We start from the raw sequence: 23,316 nt of genomic DNA, 5'->3' as shown, positions 1-23,316 counted from the left end.
TGCTCTTTTGTACACCAGTATTTCTACTTGCACATCATCATCTGCACATCTATCACTCCAGTGTTAATTTGCTAATTTGCAATTACTCCGCTACTATGGCCTATTTATTGCCTTACCTCCTCACGCCATTTGCACACACTGTATATAGACTTTCTTTTTTGTCTATTGTGTTATTGTCTGAGTACAGTCAGTACGCTCGTTTATTCCATGTGTTGTTGTTTGTGTCTCACTGCTTTGCTTTATCTTGGCCAGGTCGCAGTTGTAAATGAGAACTTGTTCTCAACTAGCCTACCTGGTTAAATAAAGGTGAAATAAAAAAAAAGTTAATTTTTTTTTTTGTTAAAAATGCTATAATCGTATCAGCCGATGTCTAGTTTAACGCCCCGATGTGCAAAACCGATGTCAAAGCTGACGTGTATACCTATATAACGTGTATAACATGACGTAATGATGCCACGGAAAATGTTGCGCTATATTTTGCGCTATAGGTGCGCTATACTAGCCCACAATGTCTGCTGTGTGGATTGAGCAGTCTACAAGTCGAGCAGTCATTTGAAAGTGTGAGTTGTCTCACTCAAATTTTCTTAAAAGCGAAATTCATTAAAGCCAAGATAATGGAATTTATTGCCCTTGTTAATCAACCGTTCTCTGTCGTGTGTGATGTTGGCTTTTGCCAACTGGTCGAGCACCGGTACACACTTGTTCTTCACCTATTGAAATTGAACTTCAGTTCATGAAAATAAATAGCTAGTCAGCTTTGGGCAACAGGGCTAAGTTGCTAATGTTATAAGCAGTCAGCTAGCTTCATCTGGCTAGTGAGGCTCAACCGCACTGGGCTATGTGTTGTGAAGCTAGCCACAATAAGGATTAGGCACAATTGTGTAATTTGCGGTTTGCCTTCAAAATGAAAGAATGTCATTGACAGTAATGCAAATGAATACAAATAGTAGAATTATGCCATACTTTTATTTTTAAGGCTAACCGCAAAGTACACTATTGTGGCTAATCCTTATTGTGGCTAGCTTCACATAGATTGGTCCAACCTCCATTAATCAAATAAGAACTGTCTCATAAATTAGGGTTATTTTAGATGATGACACCTAGATATATAGTTAGCTAGCTACTGAAACAGATGTCGTGTTATTTGACACGTCAAATAGTGTTATTTGAGGTGTATCATTTTTGACACACAAAGACCCAAACGGTGTTCCATAGAAATCCTGGTTGAGAATGAAACGACGAAACGGCACATCAAGTAAGTGAAAGAAGTAGGTTTTGATTATGTTTTACTGGTAATGGGACATACGTAAATGCCAACAAAATAACTTTTGTGTGTGTGTGTAACCTTTTATTTAACTAGGCAAGTCCGTTAAGAACAAATTCTTATTTATAATGACTGCCCGGACGACGCTGGGACAATTGTGCGCCGCACAATGGGACTCCCAATCACGGCTGGATGTGATACAGCCTGGATTCGAACCAGGGACTGTAGTGACGCCTCTTGCTCTGAGATGCAGTGCCTTAGACCACTGCATCCGTGTGTGTGTTAACTATTTAACTGTACTAGAATGCTTAAAAGGCCACTAAAATTGTAAATATTGGTTATCGGTATCGGGTTTGTTTTGGAAAGGGAAATATCGGTATCGGCCAAAAATGTCATATCGGTGCATCACTAATGCTTATTATTTTGATTGGCAATTTTCTTCATTTATCAGAGTGCCACCAGGTAGCCTGATTTCAGATGTGTCTATGTAAACAGGATTATTAGTGAAATAATTATTATTGGAAAGCATGTAAAACGTTTTAATCGAACTATACTGAACAAAAATATAAATGCAACATGTAAAGTGTTGGTCCCATGTTTCATGAGCTGCAAAAAAAAATGTGCTTACATCCCTGTTAGTGAACATTTCTCTTTTGCCAAGATAATCCATCCACCTGACAGGTGTGGCATATCAAGAACAGCATGATCATTACACAGGCCACTCTAAAATGTGTCATTTTGTCACACAACACAATGCCACAGATGTCACAAGTTTTGAGGGAGTGCGAAATTGTCATGCTGACTGCAGGAATGTCCACCAGAGCTGTTCCCAAAGAATTTAATGTTAATTTGTCCACCATAAGTTGCCTCCACGTCATTTTAGAAAATGTGGCGGTACATCCAACCGGCCTCACATCCAGCTTCTTCACCTGCAGGATCGTATGAGACCAGCCACCCGGACAGCTAATGAAAATGTGGGTTTGCACAACCAAAGAATTTCTGCAAAAACTGTCAGAAACCGCCTCAAGCTCATCGGCATGACAGCATTTCTGCATCGTAACCGACTTCAGTGGGCAAATTCTCACTACTGGCATGCTGGAGAAGTCTGGTCTTGATGGAATAATCACGGTTACAACTGTATGATGGTAGACGGCGTGTATGGCCTTGTGAGGGTGAGCAGTTTGCTGATATCAACATTGTGAACAGAGTGCCCCATGGTGGTGGGGTTATGGTATGGACAGGCATAAGCTACGGACAACAAACACAATTGCATTTTATCAATGGCAATTTGAATGCACAGAGATCCCGTGACGAGATCCATTGTCGTGCCATTCCTCTGCCGCCATCACCTCATATTTCAGCATGATGATGCGCGGCCCCATGTTGCAAGGATCTGTAAACAATTCCTGGAAGCTGAAAATGTCCCAGTTCTTCCATGGCCTGCATACTCATCAGACATGTCACCCATTAAGCATGTTTGAGATGCTCTGGATCGACTTGTACGACAGCGTGTTCTAGTTCCGCCAATATCCAGCAACTTCGCACACTCATTGAAGAGGATTGGGACAACATTCCACAGGCCACAATCAACAGCCTGGTCAACTCTATGCGAAGGAGATGTGTCGCGCTGCATGAAGCGAATGGTGGTCACACCAGAGGCTGACTGGTTTTCTGATCCATGCCCCTATCCTTTTTTAGGGGATCTGTGACCAACCGATGCATATCTGTAGTCCCAGTCATGTGAAATTGATAGATTCTGTCCTAATGAATTTATTTAAATTGACTGATTTCATTATATGAACTGTAACTTAGTAAAATCTTGTTGTGTTTATATTTTTGTTCAGTGTACATCACAGTTCTTGGTGCAACACTATGTTTGCATCTAAAATGGTACCCTATTCCCCCATAGGGATCTAGTCAAAAGTAGTGCACTATATATTGAATAGGGTTCCATCTGGGACACCCTATACACCCTATGTCAGTCCACCCACAGTTTTCCATTAACACGCGGGATCTTGCCTGCCTGCGAACACTATGACAACAGACTCTTTCAGACATCCCACACTACAATACAGACTGAGTAACTGCACCATTACATTAAATACTGTTGTGGTTTCTGAAGGTTAGATTATTCTCTGTCATGTATCACCACCTGTGGTTTTGTATGCAGTTGAACATTCTTTTCCACTGTGTGCCAATAATTCTCTCTCCCCCTTCTCTCTTCTCTCTTTTCTCTCTCTCTCTCTCTCTCTCTCTTCCTCTCTCTCTCTCTCTCTTTCTCTATCTCTCTCTCTCTTCTCTCTTCTCTCTTCTCTCTCTCTCTCTCTCTCTCTACATCTTTCCATAGTGTTTAATCATCCTTGTATGGGTTTCCCTCCATAGAGAGCTGTGCTGGGTGTCTGCCCCCTTTGTAGTGGGATCAGGATCAGGACTATGGTTCATGTTCATCATAGAGACATGTAGCACCTCACTGCCTCAGTATCTGGACACCTGGACACCTCCAGACACCTGAACACCTCCGAACACCTGCCTAGCCTGCTGTCTACTCATGGTGAGTCATCATGTCTCAGGTTTCACACAACTAAGACTACACCTGTCTGGCTGGCTCTACAGTCATTTAGGTCTAAACCGATGTTACTCATGCTCAGCAGCTCTCTACAGAAACAGGCTGTTGGTGTAAAAGAGAATGTGTTCTCAATGACATACCTGATTAAAAAGGCAAGCACAAAAGTGTTCAGAGGTGTTTAATAAGCTGTACCTGTTTTGGCATAAACTGAATGAATAGTGGTTCTGTCAGTCAGGGAATGTATTTCGAGGGTATAATGTAGCTAGCTTTAACTGAATACTGTGCTTTTGTAATCAGGTTGGAACACGTATTGCAAGCTTTGATCTTGGTTAGCCCTTTAGCAGTGATGTTTACTAATGAGTTTTTTCCATAGGAGACTAGTAAGGATACAGCCCTTGTCTAGCAACTACCCAGTTTTATTTGGTAGTGAGAGGAGGTTGGGAGCCACTGCCTCAGAATAGATTTGATGTTGTTTACCAAGGCATAGATGGAGAGCCCATCAGCAAAGAATAATAATGTATTATTCTATTGTCCTTTTTTCAAAGGCTTGTCATCAAAGACCAGCAGTGGCAGATAGGCAGCTTCTCACAAAAGAAATGAATATCACTATAAAAAAATGGGCTATTATTTCGGAAAGAAGTACTGAGTGCTGATCGATGTGTCTGCTTGGGGGCCTCATGTAATTATTCTGCAACTGTCCAGCCATGAAATTGTTGTTTGGCTTCGAAGTGCAAAACTGTGTATGAGGCTGATAAACTTTGATATGATTTGAAATGGACCCAAAATAATTTAGTGAGGACAAGTTTGAGTGTGCAAGGCCTTCTGAGAGAGGGAGTGTGATAAAGTGAGACAAAGAAGGGGAGCGAGCGAGGGGGAGAGAGAAATATAGAAAGACTGAGAAGGCGAGAGAGTTCAGTGTTACCTTTAGGATTTCATTCAGGGGGTGGTGGTGATGGGGTCTTCCTGAGGCAAACATCTATACAACTGGCGGCCCAGCTGAAAACCAGTTATCTAAACTGGTAGTAATCATGGTCGAATTACCGACTGGGGGCCGGGGCCCCGATTGATTTTGTTAGTCACTCTCACTCAGATATCATATTTATAAACTGCAAACATTTCTCTCCAGCCTATGGCAACGTGTAGAATTGCAGGAAATGATTTATCAAATTGCATGATCTTCTCTCAGCCCCATCGCAAAATGTCTAGAATTGCAGCAAACTTGCTTTGAAACGGTAACATTTTCTCTACGCCCCATGGCAAAATGTGGAGAATTGCTTTTTCTCTCCGCTGTCAAGAGGGGGGCCGCTGAAATATTTTTGCTCTCAAGGTGGTGTGGCCCCCCAACACAATTTCACTTAGGGCCCCCAACAGGCTAGCCTTAACCTTATTTGGTTGGAGTCAAGAAGAAAAGTCTCTGCCAGTAATTTCTCTCTGTGAGAAGGAAAGTTACCAGTACCAGGCTTTAAAGTAGCCTCTACAGTTTCTGCTCTGATGCGTCATGACGGGGCTGCTCTGCTATTTTGTTTTGAACTGTGTGTCTGACTCAGTAGTGTAACGTTATGACTGGGCCGTGTGTGTGTGTTGTTTTGAACTGTGTCTGCCTCTGTCTGAATAGCTTCTGACAGCTGTTTAAGGGGTGTAGAGCTGTTGCCGTGGTGCCACTGCAGAGCTGTATCCGTAGTGACAGAAGCCTGGCACACATGGTACGCTGCTACGCAGTGTTGCCCCTAAGACATACTGCAGCAGAGCAGCAAATGGAGTGGAAGCGTAGGCCCATTAAACCGTAGCTCTCCTCAGAGAGGCGACAGAGGCCAACCGCTCCCCCCTCGCTCTCTCGCCTTCTCTCCTCTCTCTCGTGCTCTCCTCTCCTTCTCTCCTCTCTCTCCTGCTCTTTCTCTCGCTCTCTGGGCTTGCCTCGCACGGCTCTCATTCCTTCACAGGAAAGCGCTGACACAAACTTTTGTCTGACTAAATGTCTCCTGACCCTGTGACACAGGCTCTTTTGTTCCTTGTGAGATTATGGAGCCGCAGAGCAGACTACAACAACGGAAACACTGTTAGACAGTGTTCTGGAGGTAGTAGACATTAAAGCTATGGATTGTTCAAAATGTAGTAAATGACATGGAGGTCACTCTGAGGAATGGCTTTTTTGTTTATCAACCACTTTCAAAATGTTCTCTGCAGTGATGTGCATTGTGCTTTTTGACATTAAAGCAAATGGGTAATGTCAAAACCTGCTAGAGTTAACCATTCTGCCACTGTTCTGTAAAAGGCGGTAGGTGTCGATGTTTGCCTGTAAAGCGTGGGCTTGGTGAATGACTCTAAATTTTCTTTGTCAATATGAATGATTCCAATCAGCACTTTAGAATGTATGTACTTTTGTGAATACCAGTTATTTAGATACTGGACACTACTGCTTGCTGCTCAGCTATAGAGAGGATGAAGATGATGATGACTTTTGCCAGGATGGTGCATGGGATCTTAGGAACAGCGTTCATCCCTGTTGGTGGGAGTGTGTGGAGCTGCAGTAGCTGCAGGTAGGTGAGTGTAGGTGAGTGTAGGTGAGTGTGTGTGTCAAATGCACTTCAAACTCACAAAGGACAACCAGCGAAGGCTAACCTCAATTCGCATGGAAGACAATCCAGTTGAGTTATGATGAACAGTGAACAGTCCTGCCCCTTACCTGGTCTTGTTCTATAGTTGTAGTCCTTTTGATCTTTGCCTGTTTCATTCATCTGAGTTTATAGTGACTTTGAGCTCAGTATCACTCGAGGCCACAAATCCCTTCAGATTAAAGATGGCGCTGGGGCTTTTTCTCTCTCGCTCTTTTGTGACATGTCACGGCTGTTCAAAGAATGTGATGCAAGTGAAGTATCAGTGAGATCTGGTTATAATTCATGAAAGGATTCAAGGAATGGAAACCTTGTATGGCAGACAGTGGTTATATGTCTACTTTGCTCATTGTCATCTGCTATAGGAGGTGACGACTCTGGGAGTGTGGTGCCTGGAAAACAACCTCACTCAAAGTCAACAAAACAAAGGAGATGATCGTGGCCTTCAGGAAACAGGGGGGTGCACTCTCTACTATCTACATCGATGGCACCGCAGTGGAGAAGGTGGAAAGCTTCAAGTTCCTTGGCGTACACATCACTGACAAACTGAAATTGAGCACCCATCCAGACAGTGTGGTGAAGAAGGCGCAACAGAGCCTCTTCAACCTCAGGAGGCTGAAGAAATTTGGCTTGTCACCTAAAACCCTCACAAACCCTTTACAGATGCACAATTGAAAGCATCCTGTCGGGCCGCCTGTTACGGAAACTGCACTGCCCGGAACCGCAAGGCTCTCCAGAGGGTGGTGCGGTCTGCCCAACACATTACCGGGGGCAAATTACCCACCCTCCAGGAGACCTACAGCACCCAATATGACACAGCAAGGGAAAAAAAGCAACTGTCTGTTCACCCCGCTATCATCCAGAAGGCGAGGTCAGTACAGGTGCATCAAAGCTGGGACCGTAAGACTGAAAAACAGCTTCTATCAAGTCCATCAGACTGTTAAACAGCCATTACTCATCTTATATGTATATATACTGTTTTCTAGACTTCTACGCTATCTTAGTAACTTAATAATGTTTACATATCTTGCATTACTCATCTCATACTGTATTCTATACTATTCTACTGTATCTTAATCTGTTCCTCTCTGACATCGCTCGTCCATATATGTATATAGTCTTAAATCAAATTTATTTGTCACATACACATGGTTAGCAGATGTTAATGCGAGTGTAGCGAAATGCTTGTGCTTCTAGTTCCGACAATACAGTAATAACCAACGAGTAATCTAACCTAATAATTCCACAATTACTACCTTATACACACAAGTGTAAGGGGATAAAGAATATGTACATAAAGATATATGACTGAGTGATAGTACAGAACGGCATAGGCAAGATGCAGTAGATGGTATCGAGTACAGTATATACATATGAGATGAGTAATGTAGGGTATGTAAACATTATATTAAGTGGCATTGTTTAAAGTGGATAGTGATACATTTTTTACATCAATTAAAAAAAAAATTGAACAGCCATAGTTAATCAATCAATAATATAATAATTATTTTAGCAAAAAAATAATATTTTTAATTTACAATCTGTAGAAGCTATGAGAATAGAAAGGTTCAGTTCTTTTCTGAAGCATCACAGCACAGTTATATGTCAAATAGAAATCCAAAATGGATGGTGTTAAGAGATAGATGGGAGCGGCTGAATGGAGCTGAAGGGTGGGACTAGAGCAAGGACTAAACACAAACAAAATGTAACTATTGTAAAATAGATTTTGTCTGTAAAATGTGTATAAGATATATAAACTGAAGGTAGAAGCCTAAGTGTTATTGTTTACTAGTTTACTCCAATTGGGGTAAGGGTGGTAGGGTTTGCAGGGAATAGTAAATGTATATATTTTTTAAAAGTACGTATATACAGTTGAAGTCGGAAGTTTACATATAGCCAACTACATTTAAACTCAGTTTTTCAAAATTCCTGACATTTAATCCTAGTAAATATTCACTGTTTTAGGTCAGTTAGGATCCCCACTTTATTAAAAGAATGTCAAATGTTAGAATAAAAGTAGAGAGAATGATTTATTTCAGCTTTTATTTCTTTCATCACATTCCCAGTAGGTCAGATGTTCACATACTCAATTAGTATTTGGTAACATTGCCTTTAAATCGTTTAAATTTGGTCAAATGTTTCGGGTAGCCTTCCATAAGCTTCCCACAATAAGTTGGGTGAATTTTGTCCCATTCCTCCTGACAGAGATGGTGTAACTGAGTCGGGTTTGTAGGCCTCCTTGCTCACACACGCGTTTTCAGTTCTGCCCACAAATTTTATATAGAATTTAGGTCAGGGCTTTGTGATGGCCACTCCAATACCTTGACTTTGTTGTCCTTAAGCCATTTTCCCACAACCTTGGAAGTATGCTTGGGGTCATTGTCCATTTGGAAGACCCATTTGCAAGCAAGCTTTAACTTCCTGAATGATGTCTTGAGATGTTGCTTCAATATATTCACATCCTCCTTTGTCCTCCAAACATAATGATGGTCATTATGGCCAAAAAGTTATATTTTTGTTTCATCAGACAGGAGGACATTTCTCCAAAAAGTATGATCTTTGTCCCCATGTGCAGTTGCAAACCGTAGTCTGGCTTTTTTATGGTGGTTTTGGAGCAGTGGCTTCTTCCTTGCTGGGCTTCTTCCTTATGTCGATTATAGGACTTGTTTTACTGTGGATATAGATACTTTTGTACCTGTTTCCTCCATCATCTTCACAAGGTCCTTTGCTGTTGTTCTGGGATTGATTTGCACTTTTCACACCAAAGTACATTCATCTCTAGGAGACAGAGCGCGTCTCCTTCCTGAGCGGTATTACGACTGCGTGGTCCCATGGTGTTTATACTTGCGTACTATTGTTTGTACAGATGAACGTGGTACTTGTTAGGTGTTTGGAAATTGCTCCCGAGGATGAACCAGACTTGTAGAGGTCTACAATTTGTTTTCGGAGGTCTTGGCTGATTTCTTTTGATTTTCCCATGATGTCAAGCAAAGAGGCACTGATTTTGAAGGTAGGCCTTGAAATACATCCACAGTTACACCTCCAACTGACTCAAATGATGTCAATTAGCCTATCACAAGCTTCTAAAGCCATGACACAATTTGGGAATTTTCCAAGCTGTTTATAGGCATAGTCAACTTAGTTAATGTAAACTTCTGACCCACTGGAATTGTGATACAGTGAATTATCAGTGCAATTTTCTGTCTGTAAACAATTGTTGGAAAATGTACTTGTGTCATGCACAAAGTAGATGTCCTAACCGACTTGCCAAAACTATAGTTTCTTAACAAGACATTTGTGGAGTGGTTGAAAAACAAGTTTTAATGACTCCAACCTAAGTGTATGTTAACTTTCGACTTCAACTGTATGTGTATGTATATATGTGTTTATGTATGCATATGTGCATATACGTGTATGCATATGGATATATATTTACCAAAACAATGGGGAATTGGAAATGATGCAGACAATTACATTGATGGAAGCAACAATCTTTCTGCAATATTAAGCTGATCCACCCCCTAAAAATACAAATACATTGCAGCGCTGTATCTGGAACTGGATTTTGCAGAAATAGAATGAATAGAGCACACATAATTTCCTATAATATTTAAATCCATCTGACAGTGGATCTACACAATGCATTGATATCTGAACATTCTGTACATTTCGTTTCTCCTGAACAGGCCCCAGGCCAGTGTAAGTGGTCAATTCAAAGTGTTATTGTTTCAATACCCACTGTACCATCTTTAAAGGGATGGGTGGCTGCATTATTGATGTCATGTTAATCAGTTCTTTTGATTTGAACTGATTGTTTTAGTTTTGTGGGCTAGGCTACCTATTAATTTATGGATCAAGCCTTAGCAGTCATTTTGATCTTGTTCCCAATGATCAGTGCTTTAGTTTATTATATTGCTGTCCAGTGGTTCTGAACTTGCGATTCACCCAATCGTCCATGTTTTTCTGTGAAATAACCTTTTGATTTGAACATTTGAAAAGTCTTGGTGTGGGTACTAGGCTATTTGATTTAATTTATATATTTTACAGCACTTTGTTTTCACTAATAAATATGTTGAAATGGAACCAAATGATCTGTTTCAAGTCCTTTTTAAATAGGATAGATGGGCTATATGGTCTACTATGGTATAGGTAGAATCTGGTAGTCTGCCTATGACCATCTTGAGTAGGCCTATAATTCCATTCAGTTTAGAATTGGAAATTAAGTATTATTAGTCTGGTTAATGCGATCAATTTCAGTTGATCGCCCACCCGCACTCGGCCCCGCCCCACCTACTCCGCCGATCTACCACGTTGCGGCCGTGGCATACTGTTTACTAAACAGTACGTGCTAAATAGTATGTGATGATGAGTAAATAGTATGCAGTTTAAATATATAGTACGCTTGTATGGGTATTCAGACACTGCCCATGTCTCTAGATAAATGCCTGAATTTGACATGTATCATTTTGTCGATGTCCCAGGCCTTTTGTTGTGTAGATCCAGTTAAATGCCTCAATGCTAATGATCATATATTTAATCAAATGAAACTGTTGTAGTTTTTAGTTCTTTATCAAATATTTGGCAGTCATCCAATTTTGTTTTCAAATAACTTGCATATATATATATATATATATATATATATATATATATATATATATATATATATATATATATATATACCTTCAAAATTATTTGTTTTTCTGAGTTATTCAAAATACTTTCAAATATTATAATTTTTTCTGAGGCCTGTATTTAAATATCAAAAGGAAATCATTGCCTTGAGTATTTGAAAATGTGGTATATTTTCTGCCCAGGTCTGCGTCAGTATTCATTAATGACGGTGTTCTATTTGATGGTTAAGTCTGCTTGCGCCCCAAAATTTAATGGCACCCTATTCCCTATGCAGTTCAGTAATTTTGACCAGAGGCCAACTATGGGCCCTGGTCAAAAGTAGTGCACTATATAGGTAATAGGGTATAATTTGGGACTCCAGGCCACAGCTGCAGCAGCTCCTCTTCTCAGTCGCTCAGGAGGAATTCAATCAAAGAAGCACATGAAAGGACACCAGTAGCTTTTCATGTCCCTCCTTGACTCTCTGAGTAGTCCTGTTTAGTCTTTATTTTTTTGGTTGGGTTACAAACTACAAATGTAAAAGACTGGAAGCGGCCATTTGGAAGTAGGCCATCACCATCATTTGATGGCTGCCGATGTGTAGTTCTCATTCAATGACTGCTTTGTGCCTTTTGCCAAGTGGTATGTAGATAGAGAGGGGTAGTGGACACCTGTAATGTATGTGCGTCCCAAATGGCTCCCTATTCCCGTTATAGTGCACTACTTGTCACTGTACCCCAGTCAACAGTGGTGCACTATAAGGGGAATAGGGTGCCATTTTGGGACACATACATTGCCTTCTTATTTTTGATGGGGGTGTTTTTTGCAAACGCTACGGAAAATGGTACTTACTTTGAAGCTCTCCCAGGGTCTAACTTTGAAAGGCCTTCAATTCAAAATCAAATAAAATATCTCCTTTTAGATGAGTTATAGCATTGTACCTTTTTGAATTGATGTTACTTTCATTAACCTTTTTGGATTTAATACATGAATATTCATCCAATATTATTGGATGAGACAATACACACCAATGAGATTGAGCCGGTACAATGTCAAATACCAAGACCGTGTTAGTCAAACTATTTTACATAATGACAGCCTATGAACTGGTCAAATAAAACAACAGAAATCAAGAGCACAGCACTGAGACCTGTCTTTCTCTGATAGCCTTTTAAATATATCTGTCTGGGCGTGTGAGGCACTGCATTTGTCCCAAATGGCACCCTAATTCCTTTATAGTGAATAGGGTGCCATTTGGGATGCAGTAAAGCGTTGTGCCTAGTTCATGTCTTCTACACTAGACTGAGTGCTTTTCTCTATTCTGCTACATTTTTCATTTCCTGTGAGTCTCAGACATTGCGCATAATTGTCAACAGGGGCGTGAGATATGAGCTGGCGAGAGATTGTTTGTTTTTAATTCATTTTTTTGTTGGGAGAGCTGCTGCCTCCTGTCTCCCTACGTCTTGTCAGGTAAATGTTTGGGTTCAGTGATTTTTATGCCGCAATGTCCTCATGCAATGGGTCAATCACATAGGCTGTAATAGGAAATGGTACTGTTTATCTCATGTAGCAGTGTATGGTGTCCTCAATACTAAGCAGTATATTTAATGTACTGAATCCAAATACAGGAGTTATACATTAAAGCAGTTTGAAGTTGGCCAGACCTGAGTCCCCTTCACTTACTGTACAGTATTGGAGTGTAAGCACCTATTTACAGAACCTACACTAATAATCACACATTATTGGTAAGGTCCCCCCCACCTGTTATACTTGGCGCATGTGACAAATAACATTTGATTTATCTGTGCCTGGAGATCTACTATCAATGGACGTCATTATCTATTCTGTAAGTGTCTGTTGATTTAATTTGCTTGAAGGCTTTTTTTGCCAAAGTTTGGACTAGAGTAGAAACCTTCGCTTGATTTGGTAGAACCAACAGAAGGCACATCATAGTACCTTCTGTTCAACTCAAGTCATCACAGCCAGGTTTGATGGAGAGGTAGCTAGCTGTCACAGATGCGAAAGGTAAACACAGACATCAGATTGGCCATCCAGGGCTTGTGAGGGAAGTCTTGAAGCAGATGGAGATGATTCCATTGGGGATCAGAATGGATGCACAGCTTTGTTCAGATCCTCTCCTATCCTGTTCCTGTGCCAGCCCTCATTGCCAGCTGTACCCCATCAGCAGCTGGCCCTGTTCTTTCTTCTCCTCAGATTCAAATAAATTGATTAAAAACAAGCTTGCTCCCTCCCCCCGCTCGCTCGTTCAAGCACACTCTGTAATGATAAAAGCTACATGTGTGGTTTTGAAATGTGACATGCCCCCCCCCCCCCCCCCCCCCCCCCCCCCCCCCTAGTGTGTGTGTGTGTCACACTTGGTGGCCCCTTGATTGTTGCCTTGTGGACACAACGCCCGGCAGAGGGGCAGTGGGAGGACTTGCTCTCTCTTGGGAAGCCTGACTCAAAGCCCAGTAATGAGACCAGGCAGAAAGCAGATGACATGAAGACACTTTCCTTTTAAAGCATTATGTGACCTGATAATAGCACACACACTGTTTTGTGTAGAAGGGCAAGGGATCGCACATGTCATGCAACCTTGTATAATTACATGATTCAAAGGCATTGTGTTTGACCTCTTGATGGTGTTTACAATAGTGTTTACAATAAATTTGGGTGGGGTGGGGGCGCATAGACTAAAAATACCAGGAAATCAGCTTCATGTGATTTTAATTTAAGAACTCTGTTCCTGAGGATTCCCACACATAATAGATAGACAAGTGATCGTATATAAATGTAAGCAAGGTTTAAAATGAATATGTGCGGGAATGCTATATCTGTTTGGGCTTCTTGCATTCTATTTGGAGTCTAAAAATTATTTGTAATTATGTTTAGATATTACACGAGCAGTTAGTGTTAAGTGCCTAGCTCAAGTGAACATTACAGATTTTTAACCTAGTCTGCTTGGGGATTCGAACCAGTGACTTTCTATTTCTGGCCCAAGCTCTTAACCGCTAGGCTACCTGCCGACCCTGCTTGTTCCAGACCCCTGACCATCTGCTCAAGAAACAAATAGTTCCACGGCTGTATCTAGTTGATGATCCCTGCTATAAATAATGATATACAGTCCATGATAGCCTGTTGTCCATCTATTCATGTGATATACTTTTTTGATTGTGGTTGAAGAGACCAGTCTATTAGTATCTACCAATGTCTTAGGATGAGAACCTGGAAAATATGTTGATAGCATGACGATCACGAGTAGAATGGTTTATGGTTGTTTATATTGCTTGACCGTCAACTTCACCAGCTCTGTCCTCTGCCTGATGGTTCTGCCCTGTCCTGTCTGCATGATGGTTCTGCCCTGTCCTGTCTGCCTGATGGTTCTGCCCTGTCCTGTCTGCATGATGGTTCTGCCCTGTCCTGTCTGCCTGATGGTTCTGCCCTGTCCTATCTGCATGATGGTTCTGCCCTGTCCTGTCTGCATGATGGTTCTGCCCTGTCCTGTCTGCATGATGGTTCTGCCCTGTCCTGTCTGCCTGATGGTTCTGCCCTGTCCTGTCTGCCTGATGGTTCTGCTCTGTCCTCTGCCTGATGGTTCTGCCCTGTCCTGTCTACATGATGGTTCTGCCCTGTCCTGTCTGCATGATGGTTCTGCCCTGTCCTGTCTGCATGATGGTTCTGCCCTGTCCTGTCTGCATGATGGTTCTGCCCTGTCCTGTCTGCATGATGGCACATGCACATCCTTATCCTCTCTATGTATTCTCTACCAGCATCGTACTCACACAACATTGGCCGGTCTGGACAGTGAGTAATTGATATGTAGTCCAGTGAAATTGCTAGTTGGTACATTTAGCTCTCTCTCTACACATTAGTGACAGTCAAATGATCCAAACAACACTGAGATGGATGGATTGATTGCCTGGTGATAAGGGAGGAACATCGCCTTGTTTGTTGGTGTGGTATTTGCCTCATTGGATCAGTGTTTCCCCTACAATTGTACAGGTGGGCCTTTTCCCTAGCTTTCCCCTGCTTAAAAGAGGCCCTAGATGTTGATATTCGGGGCCATTGTGCCACACCTGGAACATATTCAAGGGGAAACGCTAAGGTGGAAAGTACTGCTCTGGTCAAAAGTAGTGCACTACAAAAGGAGTAGAGTGCCATTTGGGACTCAGCCAGGCATAGTGCCAAATATATTTGATCAGCTGTATTTGTGATGCTATAGCCTCTTTGGCTAATCCTCCTGAATTAATCTTCCTTTCTCTGTAAAGTGTACTTTATTCAGATTTGCAAGCTCTCCTGCTCTCTTATCAGTATTGGAATCTGATGGGTTAGGCTTTTGGGTATTTTCCTCTGCTGATTCACTCACCCTCTGCTTCTTTCTCCTCTGCTCTCTCTCCCCCCTCTCTTGTCTCTGTCTTTCCGTCTCTCTCTCTCTCTCTCTCTCTCTCTCTCTCTCTGTCTGTCTGTCTATCTGTCTCGTACACCCTTCCCTTCTATTCCCTCTGCGCTCCCTCTGTCTGTCTGTCTCCCCCTCCTTCCGTCTTGGTACAGACATGTGTTAGACTGAGGCGGAGGCTGACACAGTCTGTCTGAAGAGAGCAACAAAGTCTCTCCTCTCCTCTATGTGGAAGGAAGTGTGCCGTGGAGCCGTCATGGCCTGCAGACACACCTCCATCTCCCTGTGACCTTCTATTAGGGAGAAGTGCAATGGCAGCCGTCCCTGCTCTGGCAGCCCTGCACGTCTCTAGCTAGCTACATAATATCTGACCCTGCACCCCGCCTGCAGCTAACTTCCTTTACTGTGCTGCTGGGTAGGGCTGAGACGTAGCTGTCATCGGGTTCATTTACTCAGTGACAATTAAACACGTCTTTAACATTTTTACATTTTAGTAATTTAGCAGACACTCTTATACTTACCTCTAGTTGAAACAACACATCAGAATCGTATCAAGTACATTTTCCCTCAACAAAGTATTTATGAGGAAAGTCTGTGATAGTGGGAAGAGGGGGGGGGGGGGGGGGTCGTTTCGGCTAGCCTTCCACAAGCTTCCCACAATAAGTTGGAAGTTTACATACACCTACATTTAAACTCAGTTTTTCACAATTCCTGACATTTAATCCTAGTAAAAATTCCCTGTCTTAGGTCAGTTAGGATCACCACTTTTTTTTAATAATGTGAAATGTCAGGATAATAGTAGAAAGAATGATTTATTTCAGCTTTATTTATTTCTTTCATCACATTTCCAGTGGGTCAGAACTTTACATACGCTCAATTGGTATTTGGTAGCATTGCCTTTAAATTGTTTAACTTGGGTCAAACGTTTCAGGTAACCTTCCACAAGCTTCCCACAATAAGTTGGGTGAATCTTGTCCCATTCCTCCTGACAGAGATGGTGTAACTGAGTCAGGTTTGTAGGCCTCCTTGCTCGCACACGCTTTTTCAGTTCTGCCCACAAATTTTCAATTGGACTGAGGTCAGGGCTTTGTGATGGCCACTCCAATACCTTGACTTTGATGTCATTAAGCCATTTTCCCACAACTTTGGAAGTATGCTTGGGGTCATTGTCCATTTGGAAGACCCATTTGCTACCAAGCTTTAACTTCCTGACTGATGCCTTGAGATGTTGCTTCAATATATCCACATAATTTTCCTGCCTCATGATGCCATCTATTTTGTGAAGTGCACCAGTCCCTCCTGCAGCAAAGCATCCCCACAACATGATGCTGCCACCCCCGTGCTTCACGGTTGGGATGGTGTGCTTCACGGTTGGGATGGTGTTCTTCGGCTTGCAAGCTTCCCCCTTTTTCCTCCAAACATAATGATGGTCATTATGGCCAAAAAGTTATATTTTTGTTTCATCAGACAGGAGGACATTTCTCCAAAAAGTACCATCTTTGTCTCCATGTGCATTTGCAAACCGTAGTCTGGCTTTTTTTATGGCGGTTTTGGAGCAGCGCCTTCTTCCTTGCTGAGTGGCATTTCAGGTTATGTCGATATAGGACTCGTTTTACTGTGGATATAGATACTTTTGTACCTGTTTCCTCCAGCATCTTCACAAGGTCCTTTGCTGTTGTTCTGGGATTGATTTGCACTTTTTGTGCTAAAGTACATTGGTGTGGAGTACATTGGGGTGGTATTTGAGATGTAGATTTGGTCCCTGGGTTAGAAAAAGAGAGAAATAAAAACTTGTTCTCTCAGTGCTGCCTTTCTGTCACTCTCCAACTCCTGACAGGCTGAACTGACTGACTCATAGATTCTATTTCTATGGACAGACTGACTGACTGTGATGGAAAGCTGTGGCCAAATTAAAGCCTACTAGAGAGACACCCAATTATGCTGTTAATAACTGCCCACTGACCTCTCTCTCGCTCTCTCTCAGCACAATGGCACACTAAAGCAAGGCCTATTTGGCAATGAATATAGGCTAGAAGATAGATGGGCTACATTTCTGTATAAGCATTTTGTGACATCTGCTGATGTAAAGGGGGTTTTCTAAATACATTTGATGTGATTGGTAGGGTAATTCAGCTATTACAAACTATGTGAATGCAGCCGTACACACAGCAGTCTTATAAAAAAAAATAATGCTGAAAGTCGTAGCTTAGTTAATCATGCAGAACAAAAATACTGAATAGCAGTTTGACTTAGGATACTGACACAACTATGAATGCCAACTCATGAATGTGAACAGAACAAAACAGCGGTAGGCCTACCTACTATAGGCCTATAAACAAAATATTACATAATGACACAGTCTATACTGAAAAAAAAGATAATAACTCAACATTCAACCATTTCAAAGATTTAAAGAGTTACAGTTCAAATAAGGAAATCAGTGAATTGCGCTCTATCAACACCATGGACAGAGCCCTACCTTTTTGGCAATGAAAATATAGGCTGGCTAAAGAAGTCATTTTGCCGTTCCAGACTGCAGGTTTTTTCTGAAAATGATTCCACTGGCTATACCACCAATATAGATTTTGATCAAAACCAACTAGCTAGATTGTTTCTTACCTTTTCAGAAGAGTTGCAGCCTCCTTGATATCCTGTTGAACTTCCTGAGTAATTGATCACTCCTTGTAAGACCGACCTCAAATGCCCGTTGGATAAGTAGATTTTTTCCTCGCCTCGGGTGTAGCAGGTTTCGTCTGTGCTGACTGAACACGTTTGTCAAAGTAAATAATCAATCAATCAAATGTATTTATAAAGCCCTTCTTACATCGGCTGATGCCACAAAGTGCTGTACAGAAACCCAGCCTAAGACCCCAAACAGCAAGCAATGCAGGTGTAGAAGCACAGTGGCTAGGAAAAACTCCCTAGAAAGGCCAGAACAGCCTGTTTCCTCTCTAGGTTTCTTCCTATGAGGGGTGGCCAGTCCTCTTCTGGCTGTGCCGGGTGGAGATTATAACAGAACATGGCCAAGATGTTCAAATGTTCATAGATGACTAGCAGGATCAAATAATAATAATCATAGTGGTTGTTGAGGGTGCAACAGATCAGCACCTCAGGAGTAAATGTCAGTTGGCTTTTCATAGCCGATCATTCAGAGGATCTCTAACGCTCCTGCTGTCTCCAGCGAGTTGAAAATTGCAGGTCTGGGACATGTAGCACGTCCGGAAACAGGTCAAGGTTCCATAGCCGCAGGCAGAACAGTTGAAACTGGAGCAGAAGCGTGGCCAGGTAGACTGGGGACAGCAAGGAGTCATCAGGCCAGGTAGTCCTGAGGTATGGTCCTAGGGCTCAGGTCCTCTGAGAGAGACAAAGATAGAAAGAAATAATGAGTTCTTGCCAGCGGCCTGTCATTAACAAGTGTTGACACCTCAGTTCCCATTGCACTTTGAACTTGTTTTTCTTTCCACAGTGCAATGCATTTGAAATATTCCTTGCTTGATGCGTACCTAGCGAATCCTTTGGTTCTATCAATTACGCTTGGGCGGTATCCATATTTCATATTGTCATATTGTCCTTCTTTTATCCTGGGATTTATGGTATTACCGGCATAGAACACGAGGGGGCTAAAAATACAAGAAAAGCATTGGGTCGCTATTATCAGAATGCTAAAGAAATTAGCACAAACTAATAATGAAATCACATAGATGCTGTTAGCTCAATGCTAACAATCGAAAACAACAAACTAATTCCAAAGACAGGCAAATCCAGCTCATAGTTAGGAGCTACCAAATGTCATTTTCGGTGAGTGTGGACATTTACAAGTGAAAGTGAACCAGATAAATTTTGTAAATCAGCAAAGTTGTGATACTGCTCTTCCTTCAGAAAAGCATGCATGTGTACACGAAGAAGAACAGAGGGAAAAGACAACTCATCCAGAGCTCTTGTACTTCCGGTAGAATGCCATTGTAAGGTATTTGATGGCAAACATTTAGTAGTGAAATGCATACGAGTGTAACTTCATCACCTTATGTGCAGTGCACAACAGAGACTCGCCGATAGATATAAAACGCTATGGACTCACCAGCACCCGCCATGTCCCAAACATGTGACAGCCTCAACTGTTCTGGGGAACTTCATAATGTTAAATAATTTGACAGGAGAAATGAAGAGCGCAATCTGCTTTACTTCGTAACATATTGCACAAGTTGACTGACGGTATTAACATAAAAAGTAGCTACAAATTGAAAAATGTATTGAAAAACTGAAAATATTTTTTACGGTATTGAAAAACCATCCTGTGGCTTTTTCCAAACACCCCGGTATACGGTATACCACCCAAGCCTACTATCCCCAATACAGAACTTTCGACATGGGAACCAAAATACGGCATCTGCAGTAATTGAGTATTCCAGCTACTCTCTTCCTATGAACCAGAAAACCTGCGGCTAGGGTAAAATTTTAGGCTAACCTGGGCTGGCATCTCTGTTTCAAGATCGTCAGGGACAGTCAGAGGTGGAGGGGGCTGTGGAGCCATAATAAGCTCTTCACGCGTTGCTAGCTGGAGCTCGGCAGCATCATCAAAGGAGTCATACCTAACCGCCCAGTGGCATTCCATAGCCCCCTACACACGCTACAGCACGCTCTGTCCATGGTGCTGATACAGCTCAGTGGAGATACAGATTTCGCGCTAACCTCTCACTCAATCATTTGACATAAAACTAAATCTGAGGTGGCATAAATTTCAACTGAGCCCCATTTTGCCCCCTCGTGGAGCCGGGCCCGCTCTCTCTGATCGTGTTTCTATGCCAGAGCCCATTAGATCAATACATGTCTGTTTAGATTACAGCAACCTTCTCCATATGTCTCAATCACATGGAGTGATGGAAGTTTACGTTCACACTCCTTTACAATGCAGTGCTTATTGTGGCCGACTTACAAACCATTAACAGCATCTCTGAACACAGCCCAGGAGCTGCACCTATTACCGCCATACCGGCAGTCACGAGTCATGACTGCAGTCAAATTCCACGTTACCATTTAGTCACGGTAACTAGGATTCTCCAAGCTCTGATGCTGCTGATGGTCATGCCTGGTACTCAGCACTCTACTGTCCATCTAATCACTCTGACATCAATGCAAATGAGAAGCGTCCTCCATTCGCTATTTAAGTGCATAGATGACATGTATTTTTCCCCCCTCTGCCGAGAGAGGTGCATGATAATGGTCCATTCTAAATCCAAACTCATTTCACACATGTATTATTTAGTATACAGTGCCTTGCGAAAGTATTCGGCCCCCTTGAACTTTGCGACCTTTTGCCACATTTCAGGCTTCAAACATAAAGATATAAAACTGTATTTTTTTTGTGAAGAATCAACAACAAGTGGGACACAATCATGAAGTGGAACGACATTTATTGGATATTTCAAACTTTTTTAACAAATCAAAAACTGAAAAATTGGGCGTGCAAAATTATTCAGCCCCTTTACTTTCAGTGCAGCAAACTCTCTCCAGAAGTTCAGTGAGGATCTCTGAATGATCCAATGTTGACCTAAATGACTAATGATGATAAATACAATCCACCTGTGTGTAATCAAGTCTCCGTATAAATGCACCTGCACTGTGATAGTCTCAGAGGTCCGTTAAAAGCGCAGAGAGCATCATGAAGAACAAGGAACACTTGTTCCGAGATACTGTTGTGAAGAAGTTTAAAGCCGGATTTGGATACAAAAAGATTTCCCAAGCTATAAACATCCCAAGGAGCACTGTGCAAGCGATAATATTGAAATGGAAGGAGTATCAGACCACTGCAAATCTACCAAGACCTGGCCGTCCCTCTAAACTTTCAGCTCATACAAGGAGAAGACTGATCAGAGATGCAGCCAAGAGGCCCATGATCACTCTGGATGAACTGCAGAGATCTACAGCTGAGGTGGGAGACTCTGTCCATAGGACAACAATCAGTCGTATATTGCACAAATCTGGCCTTTATGGAAGAGTGGCAAGAAGAAAGCCATTTCTTAAAGATATCCATAAAAAGTGTCGTTTAAAGTTTGCCACAAGCCACCTGGGAGACACACCAAACATGTGGAAGAAGGTGCTCTGGTCAGATGAAACCAAAATTGAACTTTTTGGCAACAATGCAAAACGTTATGTTTGGCGTAAAAGCAACACAGCTGAACACACCATCCCCACTGTTAAACATGGTGGTGGCAGCATCATGGTTTGGGCCTGCTTTTCTTCAGCAGGGCCAGGGAAGATGGTTAAAATTGATGGGAAGATGGATGGAGCCAAATACAGGACCATTCTGGAAGAAAACCTGATGTAGTCTGCAAAAGACCTGAGACTGGGACGGAGATTTGTCTTCCAACAAGACAATGATCCAAAACATAAAGCAAAATCTACAATGGAATGGTTCAAAAATAAACATATCCAGGTGTTAGAATGGCCAAGTCAAAGTCCAGACCTGAATACAATTGAGAATCTGTGGAAAGAACTGAAAACTGCTGTTCACAAATGCTCTCCATCCAACCTCACTGAGCTCGAGCTGTTTTGCAAGGAGGAATGGGAAAAAATGTCAGTCTCTCGATGTGCAAAACTGATAGAGACATACCCCAAGCGACTTACAGCTGTAATCGCAGCAAAAGGTGGCGCTACAAAGTATTAACTTAAGGGGGCTGAATAATTTTGCACGCCCAATTTTTCAGTTTTTGATTTGTTAAAAAAGTTTGAAATATCCAATAAATGTCGTTCCACTTCATGATTGTGTCCCACTTGTTGTTGATTCTTCACAAAAAAATACAGTTTTATATCTTTATGTTTGAAGCCTGAAATGTGGCAAAAGGTCGCAAAGTTCAAGGGGGCCGAATACTTTCGCAAGGCACTGTATGTAAAGACAATATTAAATCAAGACTAGTCGGTGACACTTTTTGCCTATCACTTTTTAATTATATATTATCACTGAGGCAAGAAATGGCGCATGCCTAGTCCCTCACCTCATGTAGCCAAGCCAGTAGGCCTATATTTTTTGATCAAGTTTGTATCACAACTAAACTGGCCAAATAACTCCTTAAAATGAAGCACATTAATCCACTTTACAACCGGGGTAGAGCCTAACTGGCATCCATAGGCGACGTGTGAGTTTCAAGTTTGGGAAGATAATTTTCACCATAAAAATGCACCTTTATAATAAAGCATTACATGCATAATCGCATTTATGGTCACTTTTGAGGATAGTGTTTTCCCGCAAATCGATTGCATTTTGGAACATTCACGCTTATAGCCTACTGCCGTCTGCGCATTGCTGCACTTATAATGTGAAGAAATAGCCTAATAGTTTATCAACATTCTGATCTGTTGCATCAGACTCATTGCTTTAAAAAAAAAAAAAAAGATTCCTGTGGTTATATTAATTTTGGATCTATTACATCCCACAACTGTCCCAGACTATGTTTTGAATTTATGTTTTGAATTTCTAAGTTGAGCAATAGAATAGGTTAACTTTTGTTATCCCACTGTTCCTAGGCTGTCATTGAAAATAAGAATTTGTTCTTGACTGACTTGCCTGGTTATATAAAGGTTAAAAAAAATATTTAAAAAAATAATTGGCTAATAAGAGTTGAGATATCTGAGAGAGCCATGTGAGTGAGAGGTGCTTTGGAACACGCAGCTGGAAGAAGGGAATTATAACTGTTATATTCAGCCCAAGGACCACTGGCCGCAAAATGCATGCATTATTTTATGGGGCATTACGGCTACACTAGGGTGATGGTGCCGGGAAATTCGAGGCATTATCAGTTGCTTGTCAAATTGTGAATGAGCGACTGATGAAGTGTGTGCAGCCTGTGAAAGAAACAAAGCAGAGCTCACG

General features: G+C 41.8%; 2 protein-coding genes across 2 annotated transcripts in view; one reads left to right on the top strand and one right to left on the bottom strand.

Moving 5' to 3' along the window:
• The window catches only part of LOC139377157 (E3 ubiquitin-protein ligase MARCHF7-like), a 38,447-nt gene extending 35,801 nt beyond the window's left edge, over positions 1-2,646 (bottom strand). The window contains exon 1 of the mRNA XM_071120168.1: positions 2,563-2,646. Coding sequence (XP_070976269.1) covers positions 2,563-2,646 — 84 coding nt within the window. The remainder of the gene's footprint in view (positions 1-2,562) is intronic.
• Positions 1-23,316, top strand: part of LOC139376797 (tetratricopeptide repeat, ankyrin repeat and coiled-coil containing 2b) — a 224,320-nt gene that overhangs the window by 27,296 nt on the left and 173,708 nt on the right. Inside the window, exon 2 of the mRNA XM_071119726.1 lies at positions 3,647-3,815. The gene's annotated coding sequence lies outside the window, so the exon portion shown is untranslated. The remainder of the gene's footprint in view (positions 1-3,646; positions 3,816-23,316) is intronic.

This window comes from Oncorhynchus clarkii, chromosome 20, assembly GCF_045791955.1.
Source record: "Oncorhynchus clarkii lewisi isolate Uvic-CL-2024 chromosome 20, UVic_Ocla_1.0, whole genome shotgun sequence".
NCBI lineage: Eukaryota > Metazoa > Chordata > Actinopteri > Salmoniformes > Salmonidae > Oncorhynchus > Oncorhynchus clarkii.
This window is presented reverse-complemented; position numbering and strand designations above follow the sequence as displayed.